Here is a 14,151-nt window from a genome sequence, read left to right as displayed (position 1 = left end):
ACTGATACTGCAATACTGATACTACAATACTGATATTGCAGACTACCGTCTGCAATACCGTCTGTCCATTTAGGAGGTTATGAGCATTATTTTTAATGAACTCTTGATTTCCAAGTGTTCTATAATCAGAAAAGGTAAAATGGATGATTTTGTTTCATTAATGCTTGTTGGTCTTTCCTTGTAAATGATATAGCTTTACTTTTTGTCAACTGGACCATTTAATTATTATCAATAGTAGGAGTCTTGATTTTTCAAATGCTGAAGGCTATGTGTTCGGTTTGCAAGTGTCATGAGTGTTTTCAATACATCTTTCTGACAAACTATTGAAGAGTATGCCCACTAGACAAGGCTTAGAAAGGCAGCTGTGGTGTCATCAGCAATAAGACAACAATGGCAAAACTTGTTAAATATCTGGTTTCACCTTTCATTCAAGACTGCAAGTGCATGCTTTAAATAAGGCAAACTAGGTTCAGTTGGTGGCTCTCAGCATGTTTTGCACACGTGACAGCTTGACATGTTGGAGATAGTTTTGATTTCATCTATTGTTAAACATGTTTGCATTTGAAAATTGATTTTTCATTTTTGTCTGAATAGTGTCAGTGTCTTGCTAGCAACTTTTTAGCTTTCAAATAATCAATGTCAGTGATGTCACCAGTTCATACCCACTGCCATGTCATGTTCTGCACAAGTTTTATTGAGTAACTAGCAAGGCCAATGCTACTTTACCAACGTGGATAATCTTCAAGGCACAAATTTGTTCTATGGTCTCAGCAAGTATCCACCAATTACCACCAAATGCTGGGATCCCCTCTGGTTTTTGCTAATGGTTAAAGGGACATTAAAGGCAAACATTAAGTCAAGCTAAAGTGATAGATTAGGGCTCGAGAATCTCCAAGACGTCAATATTATTGCAAACAGAGCCTTAATAATAGAGGAATTGAGGTAAATGCAGAACATGATTAGAAACTCCCCCGGCACATTCAAGTAGTTTTTTGATGAAGAAAGCACTCCTCATTTAAATTCCGTTGCTAGTATTTAACCACTCGTTGCAAAAAACATCCTTGTATTGTATTATAAGATGAAATAAAATGCTACTTGTCCAATTCTATTTCATCTTTAGAAAAAAGAACTAATTGAACTTACCCTTGACATCGATGCCGGCGGTCAAAAGTTTTGTTTTCGCTCGATTCTGTGCCGCCCGCGTTTTCGCGTTTCAGTAGTTTCGTTATCACGTTTCGTTATCACGTCAGCTGGTTTTGCTGGCTCGTGAAACTCGCACGAATTGCAAGTAGCAGAGAATTCAACTTCCATGTGATGTCGCGGGATGCCCGAACAGTCTGTGCTACTTGACTAAAAAGCTGCTGCAGCGGCGAATCCACCGCTCTGTCTATGCTCGGTACCGCCGTCTGTCGGGCGCCGTTTTCCTCACCGATGGCAGCAAAGGGTGGTGATAGCGCATGCAACGTCGCCACTCCCGCAGTTGGGTGGCGGGAGATTTGAACTTCGAAAAAGGTACTCGGACCCTTCAGATGCAATTTTCTCGTAAGCTAAGCTTTTTCTTGGCACGAAATAAGAGTTGCGAGGTTTCTGAAATGGTATTTAAACAGTCCATGTTGATTTAGTATTTGCCTTTAGTGTCCCGTTAAACACTTAGAGCTCAAAATTTCTGTGAAAGATGTTGCACAAAACAATGCCTTCAAATATTGTTATAGCCAAATGAGGCTCTGCACTGCTCACTTGAGCATATAGGCACAATATACCAATCATCCATGTCGCTGCTTTTCTGAATTTAAAATATAACTACAAAGTACTGTGCTCCTGGCTAAATGCCATTCTTTCTCCCACTTGGAATGCCAAGGTTAACTATGTATTATGTTACAGTTGAATAATGCTGCGATTGGGGCTAGTTGGTGTATGGCACCAACATTGTCTCTGTTACCGTGTTACTAACCTGTCCTTCTTACTGTACAGAGTAGCGCATCTGGCCATGATGGTGACAGTTCAGGTAACTAGATGCACTGACAAGCAGCACTTGTTGTTTGTGTAGGTCTTTCTGTCTAAATTTTTATCAAGAATAATTAATAACGAAGTCCTCTCACACATGCACAAAGCCAACATAGTCAACTGTGCCAACACATGTACTGTCACACTCGGTATAAGCTACAACGCACAAGCATGTGGCAAAATGCTCTTCCAAATTGGATAGTAGCGCTGATTGGTGCCGTGTTGCCGAATTAAAGGGAGAGGGTTCCGCTGTTCTTGTTTCGAACAGTGCCCCTTCAAGCCTGCTTTTGCCCTCTCATTCAGCTTAGTGCGCAGTATCTTAGTCTCACGAGAATGATAAGGACAGACTGTGACCACCTCTTGTGCGATTCATGCATTAACTATTGTTCAAAACACTTCAGTTGGCAAAATAATGCAGATGAGAAACAGCGAGCTCACAGTGACAGTGAACTCACAGTTCACAGTGCTATATTGCAATTGCACGCAGGCAAAAAGAAATGGCACACATGGAGCATCGATCATTAATGCATAAATCTATGTGACAACACATCGGGTAGCGATAAACCAAGCATAACCCAAGCAAGACAAAGAAATAATCACTGCCAGTGATCAGATGCCATTGATGTAGTTGAGTTTCTGCGACAGGTGGAAGACATTGTTACTAAGCACCCTAAAAAACCATCGATGGCCAGTGCAGGGCATCTTAAGGAGGCAGAGCCTACATATCTTCTATGCATGCGGTCATTGGCACCACTCCAACTAATGGAGTTACTTCCTCCCACAGGGCCCGTGTGACCCTCAAGTGGCTGGCTGGCTGTTTAAACCTGTTGCATATTTAAACCTGTTGCATACAGTACACCGCAATTTATGGAAAGAGGGAAGGAGCATCGCGAGAACAACTAACAACCAACCACACAATGCTAAAGACTCATTGAAGGCTACTATTGTGGAAACAGTGCCCAGCACCGATATGCACTATCTTATCTGCGCATGCAGCTGTTATCGAATCTGAATTCATTCAGTTATTGAGGCTGAAGATTACTTTATGGAAGTTTTAGGAAGCAGCAGTAAGAGAAACAATGTAAAAAATTTTCCATGAATATATAGAATTTTATCTGAAATAACGTTTCTACTCCTTATATCGTCATTATGTTGTCAAACACCTTGTGTGCACTGTATACATGCTGGTTTACTAGCCTTGCCACCAAGTAATTTTTATCTGTGTCCCACAGCTTTGTTTGTCCATTTGAAGTTTGAAATTTTGTTTAACCATCAGTCTCTTGGTGAATTCTGTCAGTATAAAAGCAGATCTCCCTGATTTGTGCTACAGTTTCTGCACACCTTCCCGAGACAGCTTTAATTCACTTCAATGCCTGCTCTGCCACAGGTGACCTGACGCAGCCTTTGCCCAGCGTGGTAGTTGCAGAGCATGCAGACAAGGTCATCCAGGCCCGCTGGCACCCCAGTGACTTCTCTTTTGTCAGCACCAGCGCTGACAAGACAGCCGTCCTCTGGGCCCTGCCAGTCAACTGAAGGGCTCCCCCATCGCACAATTGAAAGGAAACACCCTCCATCGGGTGTGGGTGCTCGGACTCTAGGCCCTGTGATAAACCTCGCTAACCCTGTCTCTGCCCCGCCTCCTCCCTCACTTTTTAGTTTATTTTCACCAACTTTGCATTGATGCCCATACCGCCATAACTCTCACTTTCTGGCCTGTCCATGTTTTTATCTGGTAGCCCAGTTCGTCATTGAATTGTCGTTACTTTGTCTTGCAGGTTGCGCACTGCTAGTGTAGTGATCAAATCAAAATGCATGTTTTTTGCAACTGTGGCGATATGCTAATATCATGATTGCTTTATCACTGACTGCCACACTTCTGTGTGTAGACATGTTGCTGATTACGTGTTCATTCAACTCGCAGCTCTTTCCTTGAGCATGTCCACCTGTGTCAGAACAGTCATATTTGTTCTGTGTTATTATGTGCTATGGAAGGCTATTTTTTAAGAGCTTTGACAGCATCATCTAGTTTGTTACTAAAGTTTTTAAAAATGTGCTTCATTTGTGCCCAGAAGATTGTTTAATGTATGTTCATACTGCAAAACAGCGGGCATGAGCTAGAGAATGAGCTGAAAGTGTCCATCCATATACAAGAATTTCAAACACTTCTCATAAAACATAAAAAGTTGCATGGTGGTACGGGGAACTCGAATCCAATTTCATAGCTTATGGTTCAAGAAAATTAAACAAAGATATTTGACAAGGACAAAGCATCATTGTGTTCAATGAGTATTCAAGCCTTTTGCATTTCCTTAAATGTTACCTTTTTCGAAAATGATATATACAAGCTTGAGCAGCAGTGATGGTTTTGCAAGATATGACGTAGGTGCTGGGAGGCTCTATATGTAAGGTGGCTCTCTAAGATGGCGCAGAAACTGGAAAATAATCGGAGCCGTATGTGATGTGTTTCATCAGAACAGTATGGGAGTACAGCCTGCTTTGTGTTCTCAAGATTATGTGGGAGTCTAAGCGTATTGAGGAGTTAGGGGGCCTGTACCTGCTGCTCACAGTAATCCATGAAAGGAATACTAAACTGAAACACTGAATCATTTTAAACTGATGAGGTATGTCTTAAAAACTTTGTTTTCATTAATTGTGCAATAATGTGTTGATTACTGTCGAACCTCATTATAATGAAGTCGCAGCTGCCACAAAAATTACTTTTAGCTTAGGCTGCTCTTAAAAAAATGGCCATGTCAAGCATATGAGAGCTAGGTGTTTACAATAGTACTTTTGGCAAAAAGCAAATATTGCATGTTTAAGTGCTTTATTGTTCTGTGAGAAAGAATGTGTCGGAGCATTATGCAGACATGGCACCTTACCACCCCTATCATGTGGGCACGCCAAGCACTAATTTTATAAATTACCACTTTCTTAACGCCACCTCCTGAATCTGTCCATCCTGTAGCTGTGCAACTGTGATTAACAGCGTTTGCACCTAAAAGCCTTAAATGTGTACCCAAAATTTAAAGCCTTTTTAAAGCTTCGAGAAGCAACCTCACCTGCACTGCTGTTCATCTTGAAGAGAATATAGATCCTGCTAAGAGGGAACTGCATTGAATTAAATAAATCTTAAGATATTCTTAACACTTGGGCATATATATTACTTTACTATTGCAATTTCATAGGCTGTTCGCACTGTTATTGGAAAGTCGTGAATGGTACCAGCAGTGGAACTGACATTGCTGCAGGCCTTATTTTGTTTCCTTCACTTGGTAGTGTCTTCATTTTCTTAATGTCGACTTTTGTGTCACTCTTGCCTTTGGCCAAAAAGCACAGCTATTCATTGCGCACACCGGCATGTTGGCATTTCATGATCCACCAGCAATATTTTGGTGAGTCTCAACTGGTATTGTAGTCGCAACTGGTATTGTAGAAGCAGTATGTTCTCAAAGTGTTGACTTTTTTTGCACATACGCCCACCCCGCCACATACATTTAAGAAAGTAGAAGCTGCAATGCTCACCATACACGTTTTTCGCATGGTAAATTTTCAGTGCACATATTTACTTGGCCATCTGTGTGTCTTTCCCTTTCTTTTTCCTCTCTTTTTTTTCAACTATGCTGCTGCATTCAGTTTTGATGGCAATGCTTGCAGTTTTCATAGCTGCTGCAAGTCTAATTTTGAACTTAGCTACTAACTAGCAGAAGTGCTGACAGTAACATCGCATGTATAAGAGAGGGCTTTGGTAGTGCAGGCTGCAGAACAGTAGAGGAAGACAATGTTCATTTGCAAGGAGAAGAAACAGAATTCACTGCTACTGATACACTGTGATTACAATATTCTATGATTTTGCCTTGCAATCTGTCACTTAATGTTTATGCATAGTGGTGCATATAAGGTGCATGTCTGTCCTACTGCAGGGCTGAAGGAAAGGCTTCTTGATCACTGGTCACTTCTATAAAGCTTTCATTGGTGCCAATCTACAAGGCTAGAAGTAGTGTTAGAAAGTTTGCATTTGAGCCATGTTGTCTGTAGCTGCGCCCTAAATCCTTTCTGTTTCTGGTCTTCTGCGAAAACCAAAAGATGTTTCACAAGTGCCTTGTGACACTGGTGTGTGTGAATGCCACTCGGAACAGCCTTTGGTGGGTTTTGTATCGGCCATTACTGTGGAAGAAGTCAGCACGTCCAGTTTTAGTAATGTTGGTGGGCAATATTCGAGGTTATCGGTGGGGCCAGCAGTGTTCCACTTAAGCATCTTGTGTTATATGAACTAGATTAGTTAGGGAAGTATCACCGTGGTGCGCAACCTTGCAAGTACACGATATTTAAAATTTTTAAACGAGGTCAGGTCCGCTCGGGAGTAATACTTTGGGTAACCTACTTAAGGAGTGGCCATCCATACTATTTTTAACCGCGGTACATCTTAGATTTATTACTTTCCCAGCTGCATCAAGAATAAACTTCTGTGCAATAGTGTGCATAAGTTGTGTATGCACTTGTCTTTGGTTGTGTGCTTTGAGTTTGTAGCCATGTTAATGTAGATGCAGTGTGGAAAGGATTACTTGAGTGATGATTTCTTTTGCTTGTTTACGTAGGTGCAGCAGTATAATTATACTTAATAATAAGGGAAAGTGAACATGCACTCATGGTGTTTGATATTGATTAATTATTGCACAGATGTATTCTAGACCTGTTTCACACCCTCCGCCCCCCTCCCCCCCCCCCCCATGTATCTTGTTTTGTACTTTATTTCTACTTACAAACCTGGTGACAGAGATTAGGGCTCCGTGAGTGAGCACTGCGCATTTACCCAACATGGAAGGGTCACAATATCTATGAACACTCGAGTTTACATTGAGCAGAGGTCCCCTTGTGTGAGGAATGCTGCCCAATTATAATCGGACAGGCTTCAGTATGCTTATTGGCTTGCATACCGTGAAAGCTGCAGCAACCTATCAAACAGTGCTTGAGAGAATGCTTTTTGCATGAAGGTGCCATGAATTATCATTCTAGAGCTGGTATAAAACTTTATTTCTTGTTGCTTGCCACCAAGTGTGTCATGCATCTGTAGTGTAGTGAAATTTCACTTTTCAGTGTTTCCAAGAGGTCTATTTATGTCAGAGTATGGTAAAACGGAGTATGCATACCTGGGAATCTCTCCTGCAGTGTTTTTAGCATACGTAAGGCAGTGACGTTTTTACTTTTTATTTTTGTTTTCTGTTTTGCCTTAGATCCTAGATCATGTTTTTACTTGATGCTTATTGTTGTGCGGTATCTACTCAAATATGAGGAAACACTTCTACTTGTGCCATCAAGCTTGAAAAAATTTGACATAGTGGCTTGAAACGCAACCTAAATATATATGATGTAAGCAAGAAATTGCATTGTTTGGATCAGTTTTTTTATGCAAGCTTGTTGCACAGGTAAGAAGGGTTTGTCCATATTCAGTTTTAGCTTATTTGAAGAGGCATATTGTGTACACCTTTGAAGCCACCAGAGCACTGCATGGTTTCCCTCCTTGTCTTTTACAAAGGAATCAGTTTCGGCAAAGGGGCATGGCGACTTACGTTAAGGTGTTGGAGTGAAATCGTTTATATACGGAGACACAGTGTTTCGCACATTCAGGCCAGTTTCAACAGATCTGCTGCACATAGCACAGCAATTTGTCTTTTATTGTACATATAATTTTCTTTTTTTTTTGCTTTTTGCATGTCAACATAATTTAGTTGTACAAATATTTTGCCTACCAGCTGTGGAATTTGTATGACATGCAATGGCGGCTTGTATAGCTTGTAATAAACATCAGCATAATAAACATTGCTTTTTTGAACTGCCTCGGAACCTTTGTGAAATGTAAATGTGTGTGGGCTTTCTTCTACATTGTACATTTGAGTGCCTGTTGCAGCTCTTTATTGGTCAGTTTTCAGGTGATGAACAAGAGATGGTGTCTGTTACTGCGTTAAATGCAGCAGCATTTGTAATATGCTTGTTGTACTGTTACATAGCTTTTTTGCGCTTTATGATTGTTCACGAGATATATATTGCATTAGAGTGATTATCTAGCAGTTTTCTGCAGGGAAATAACTATGACATGAAAGGTTTTTTAAAGTGTTAGTTTGCAGATGAAGAAACCATTCCAAGTGATATTGACAAACCTAGATGTGGAGTGAGCTATGCATAACGTTGCCAGTTGTCCTCAGGAGCTCGGAGGGATGTGAAAAAGAAAACAGAATTCAAGAAATGTTATTCTCTCAGTGAATTTTTCTTTTGGATGCTATTTTCACATATTAAGTGGTTCAACCCTCATGCTCGTAGCCTTGTATATGTTTTTCTAGCTCTAGGTTGTGTTCCCTGCTAGTTTACATGAACAAGCAAGCAGATCATATTCCACTCTGATAGGGAAAAAAAAAACTTATGTTGCCTGCGTTGTTCATGCACTGTACAAAAACAAAAGTAGACAGAGTCCCAGTTTGCATGTATTGTGAAACAAGGATGCCGAATACAGCAATAACAATGGCATGTTAAGTGTGAAAATACAATTCCACATGAGCGTTAGCCTTCTCGATCACCAATTTCTGTTCAATAACAAAAGCTTCTAGTGGCCATGTATTACTCGAAGCCAATAGACCAACGCATTTAAATTTACATTAGCGCCAAATTTCTGGCTCAAGTTCCATCATTGTACATTCCAATGATTATGTATGCGAGATTCAAAAGCGAGATCAAATGGCAGGCGGTGTGTACAGGAGTGCTCTCCTATGCCTTCACTGTAGTATATTGCCACACAATTGTTTAGAAAATTTCATACAGCCATTCATATCACACATTCAAGCACAAGTGTGGTGATCAGGGGATGCACTTTTTTATATTGTTACGGAAGGATGAAAGAAGAGAGAGGAAGAAGATCGCAAGACGCTGGCTGCTGCATGATGTTGGTGGCCAGCCATCTTTACTACTCTGACTCATCTTGTATATATGTTGTAAATACGGTCCTTCTATACTCCCAACATCCCCGTAACATATCTTTCTCCCTGAATATAAGCAGGTGTTGTGCCACTACTGGTGGCTGTTGCTGGCCTGACCCCTCCCTATTTTCCTAACTATCTATTGTATCTATGTTTTCATACCAAACACTCGAATAATAATCTGTACTTGATTGGCTAGCAATGAAATGAAATGTTTATTTCTCTCACAGTTAAAGTAGCCAGCGAGAGGAGATGCAGGGCAAAAGACTGCTTTGATGCAGCTTGAAGAGCGGCCGGCACCCGTTGCTCACATGACAGTATCTTCACGATGACCCAGTGGCGTAGCCAAAAATTGATTTTGGGAGGGTCTCTGCCAACAACTGCCAGTCCTCCCACTCCTTCACCCCTCTCTGTCTATATATATATATATATATATATATATATATATATATTGAAATACCACAGTTGAGACGACGCTTTATTCCAAGAAGGAAAAATGGCGCCGACGCAAAAACGAACACAAGCCGATGATTGATGATGACTTTGTACAGATGAAGATGAAGTCCGCATAAATGCTTACACTAATTTCCCCCGTGGACGGAAGCGGCCAGCCTGGCCGCACATTAGACAGTGGAACGGGTATGAAAGGGCTTCAGGCGAGAAACGTGCACAATCTCTGTTCCGCGGCAGCGTCGGTCGGTTGGGGCCTCAACAGGTGTAACGCGATAGTTCACCGACGAGGTCTGCTCGATGACTTTGTAGGGGCCAAGATATCGAGACTCAAGCTTCTCACATAAACCGGGTGTTCGCGCAGGGGTCCATAGGAGCACATCGTCACCAGGGCGGTAGGAAACGGCGCGATGAGAGGCATCGTACCAATGTTTGCGATCGTCTTGGCTGGCTGCAGTGTTCATACGGGCGCGACGACGACATTGGGCAAGACGAGACACAAACTGGTCGCAAATGAATGGTGAAGCGTTGACGGGGCCAGAGAAGAAAGAAACGTCGAGTGATGAGGTTGGGTGGCGGCCGTATACTAAGAAAAACGGAGAGTACCCGGTGGTCCGTTGAACAGACGTGTTGTACGCAAATGTTACAAATGGGAGAATCACATCCCAGTTACGATGATCAGGTTGAATATACATGGATAGCATGTCACACAGCGTGCGATGAAATCGCTCTGTTAGGCCGTTGGTTTGAGGGTGGTAGCTAGACGTTGTCTTGTGCACGGTGTTGGACGCTTGCAGAACTTGATTAAGAGTGCTTGAAAGGAATGCCTTGCCTCGGTCGCTCAAAAGAACGTGAGGCGCCCCGTGACGTAAGTAGACAGCCTGCAAGAAGAAGGCCGCTACTTCTGAGGCAGCTCCTGAGCGTATTGAGGCTGTTTCAGCGTACCGGGTCAAATGGTCCACAGCAGTGACGATCCATCGGTGGCCGTCTGGAGTAGGTGGGAGTGGCCCGAAAAGGTCAATGCCGACGACAGAGAAGGGTTGTGCTGGACAAGGAAGTGGTTGTAGGGTCCCGACCGGAGCAGTAGTAGGTCGCTTACGGTGTTGGCAAAGCGTGCACGAGGTAACATATCTAGCTATGCTCGTGGAAAGGCCTGGCCAATAGAATCGGCTGCGTATGCGCTCGTGTGTTTTGTTGTAACCCAAGTGGCCTGACGTCGGGTCATCGTGTGAGGCCTGCAGAACTGCAGCGCGAAGAGAGCGCGGTAGAACGGGAACCCATCGATGGCCTTCTGGGTGAAAAATGTACCGGTAGAGCACGTCGTCTTCAAACTTGAACAGTTTGAGTTGTTTCCGTAGCCTGGCATTGGGAGGAGATGAAACACCGCTAAGGCGATTGATGATACTATGGCAATAGGAATCGGCGCGCTGGTGAGTGGAAAGCACTGAAAGGCGGTTTGGTGAAGTCAAGGAAGAAATCGGGGTAAGAGACGAAGCGTCCTCCGTGCGGCCAATTTGACAAGGTGATGTGATGTGCCCCGATGATGGTGGTAATGGGCATCGTGAAAGAGCATCGGCATCTTGGTGCTTCCGTCCGGACTTATATATGACATTGAAATCATATGCTTGCAATCGGAGTATCCAGCGGCCAAGGCGCCCGGACAAGTTTTTGATCGTCGACAACCAACATAGGGCATGGTGGTCGGTCACAACCGTGAAATGTCGACCGTGGAGGTATGGACGAAATTTCTGAATGGACCAGACAACAGCCAAACACTCTTGTTTGGTTATCGAGTACTTCTTTTCCGCGGAAGTGAGAGTGCGGCTTGCATATGCAACAACCTTTTCGCAAAATTCGTGGTCGCGCTGCAGCAGTACGGCACCAATTCCGTGACCGCTGGCGTCAGTATGCACTAATGTGGGCGCCTTGTCATCAAAATGACAAAGAACAGGTGGGGATGTTAGGGCGCGCCTGAGTTCTTGGAACGCGGCTTCACACTGATCGTTCCAATCGAAGGAACTGGAACTAGCAAGGAGCTTGTGGAGGAGCGAGGCAATGCTGGCAAAGTTCCGGATAAAACGTCGAAAGTAGGAGGCGAGTCCTATGAAGCTGCGCAGTTCTTTTGCACGAAGTGGACGTGGAAAGTTGAGCACCGCGGAAATTTTATCTGGATCGGGCTGGATGCCGTCTTTGCTAACAAATTGACCCAGGACTTTAATCGTTGTGCTAGCGAAACGGCACTTCCTCGTGTTTAGTTGAAGTCCGGCATTAGAAAGGCATGTGAGCACTTCATCTAAGCGTTGCAGATGGTCAGTGAAAGTCGAGGAAAACACGACGATGTCGTCGAGGTAACATAGACAAGTTTTCCACTTGAGGCCGCGAAGAACCGTGTCGATCATTCTTTCAAATGTGGCGGGAGCATTGCATAGACCGAAAGGCATTACATTAAACTCATAAAGACCATCCGGAGTAGAAAAGGCGGTCTTTTCTTTGTCCGCTTCGTGCATTGGGATTTGCCAATATCCGGAGCGAAGATCAAGGCTGGAGAAATAGTGCGCGCCTTGCAACGAATCAAGGGCGTCATCGATACGGGGCATCGGATATACATCCTTACGGGTGATCTTGTTTAGCGCACGGTAGTCAACACAAAATCGTACCGATCCATCCTTCTTCTGCACCAAAACGACGGGTGATGACCAAGCACTGGCGGAGGGACGTATGACGTTTCTTTTCAGCATATCGGCGACGTTCTCCTCGATGATTTTGCGTTCGGCCAAAGAGACTCGGTAGGGACGACGGCGTACAATAGTCTGGCCATCGGTGTCGATACGATGGAAGGCAACGGAAGTCTGTCCGAGGGACAAAGTATCCATATACTTCGGCAGCGGTGCACCTGTGTTCAACGTCACTGAGATTCATATCTGCTCTTTGCAGTTCTTTCATCGCAGAAGCCGTAGAAGATTGCTATCGGCCAGCACAGACCGCACTGCTGGGATCGACGTGAAGGCAAGACTGACGCCCCCCAGACATCGGCTGTTAACCGCAAGCATTGGTTTTGCGACGACAGAGGGCTGCAAGCATCTTCTGCTGGGCTTAAAAGGGATCGCCGAATCCTTCCTCACGGCAGTTCGGCAGCGGTGCACCTGTGTTCAACGTCACTGAGATTCATATCTGCTCTTTGCAGTTCTTTCATCGCAGAAGCCGTAGAAGATTGCTATCGGCCAGCACAGACCGCACTGCTGGGATCGACGTGAAGGCAAGACTGACGCCCCCCAGACATCGGCTGTTAACCGCAAGCATTGGTTTTGCGACGACAGAGGGCTGCAAGCATCTTCTGCTGGGCTTAAAAGGGATCGCCGAATCCTTCCTCACGGCAGTTCGGCAGCGGTGCACCTGTGTTCAACGTCACTGAGATTCATATCTGCTCTTTGCAGGTAAGCATTGTCCTTTGCTATTCCAAAACAATACCAGTGCACCGCTGCCGAACGCACCTGCCGAATGTACATGTGGCCTAGTCTGCTGCTGATTTACTTGTTGTAAATCTTTGTTTACTTTTGCATCGATTTATTATGCCAGGGGAAACGGCTAAAGCGATTGAGGACTTGCGGCGGGAGCTGAGAGCTGAGCTCAGGGCAATCAAAGATAGCTTGCAAGATGTAAAGACACTGAAAGAAGACATTCAGGACCTAAGGACACTAAGAGATGACATTCATAATTTGCTTCAAGAAAATAAAGACCTTAAAGCTGACAACGCGCGACTGTCACGCCGCATCGAGGAGCTGGAGCAATACCAGAGGGGAAATAACCTCGAAATTAAGGGATTGCCACTTGATGGCGAGCCAGTGATCATAATTAAAAAGATTGGTGCGCTTGTGGATGAAGAAATTACCGATGCCGACATTGATGCATGCCACAGAGTGCCGACTGCAAGACATGATGAGACAAATATCATCGTTCGTTTTGTCCGACGCACAAAACGCAATGCTGTCCTTCAGAAGGCCAGAAAAATCCGGATTAACACTACAAAACTGGGTTTTGAAGAATCTAAGCCAGTCTACGTGAATGAGCATCTTACCCGTCATGGTAAGCAGCTTCTCGGTGCGGCGACAAAGAAAAAGCGTGAAGTAGGCTGGAAGTTTGTGTGGACAAACGGTGGCAAAATCTTTGCTCGAAGGGACGAACAGTCTGCAACTTTGCGGATAAACGCTACGAGTGACCTGGAAAAAATGTCCCGCGAAACTAAGTGAAGTGATTAACCACATGCCAGAAATAGCAACAAGCAAGAATATGGCAGCTTTAAACTCTTCTCACTACTATACTATAAACGCCTTCAATTCTTTGGCAGAGACTACTCAGAACCAATTGCGAGTGTTCCACTTGAACGTGCGCAGTATAAGAAACAAACAAGAAGAATTACGCGACTTCTTCACTTCATTGACCGTTGAATTTAATTTGATGTTATTCACAGAAACGTGGTTAAGAGTTGAAGAACAACCCCCATTCTTTCAAAACTATGCTTATCAAGATGCTGTTAGGTCGCATGGAAGGGGCGGTGGCGTAGCCGCGTACATCAAACGACCTATGTCTCATGAAGTTTTGCGTGATTTTTCGGTCGTTAACAATGATGTTGAGTGCCTTACCATACATTTGGAAAATAATGTAGCTGCCGTTATCTATAGGCCACCCGCAGGTAACAAAACAAATTTCTTCGAGTTCCTAGACAATCTACTGC

The 14,151-nt window shown here is 43.8% G+C and overlaps 1 protein-coding gene across 5 annotated transcripts in view; it reads left to right on the top strand.

The window, feature by feature from the left end:
- Nucleotides 1–7,845, top strand: part of LOC135912012 (WD repeat-containing protein 47) — a 206,149-nt gene extending 198,304 nt beyond the window's left edge. For all 5 annotated transcript variants that reach the window (XM_070520944.1, XM_070520935.1, XM_070520936.1 and 2 more), the window contains one exon: nucleotides 3,392–7,845. In XM_070520944.1, coding sequence (XP_070377045.1) covers nucleotides 3,392–3,537 — 146 coding nt within the window. In that variant the 3' untranslated portion in view covers nucleotides 3,538–7,845. The remainder of the gene's footprint in view (nucleotides 1–3,391) is intronic.
- The last annotated feature ends 6,306 nt before the right edge of the window (nucleotides 7,846–14,151 follow it).

Source organism: Dermacentor albipictus, chromosome 1 (assembly GCF_038994185.2).
Source record: "Dermacentor albipictus isolate Rhodes 1998 colony chromosome 1, USDA_Dalb.pri_finalv2, whole genome shotgun sequence".
NCBI lineage: Eukaryota > Metazoa > Arthropoda > Arachnida > Ixodida > Ixodidae > Dermacentor > Dermacentor albipictus.
The sequence above is the reverse complement of the archived record's forward strand: the minus strand, read 5'-3'. Positions and strand labels throughout refer to the sequence as shown.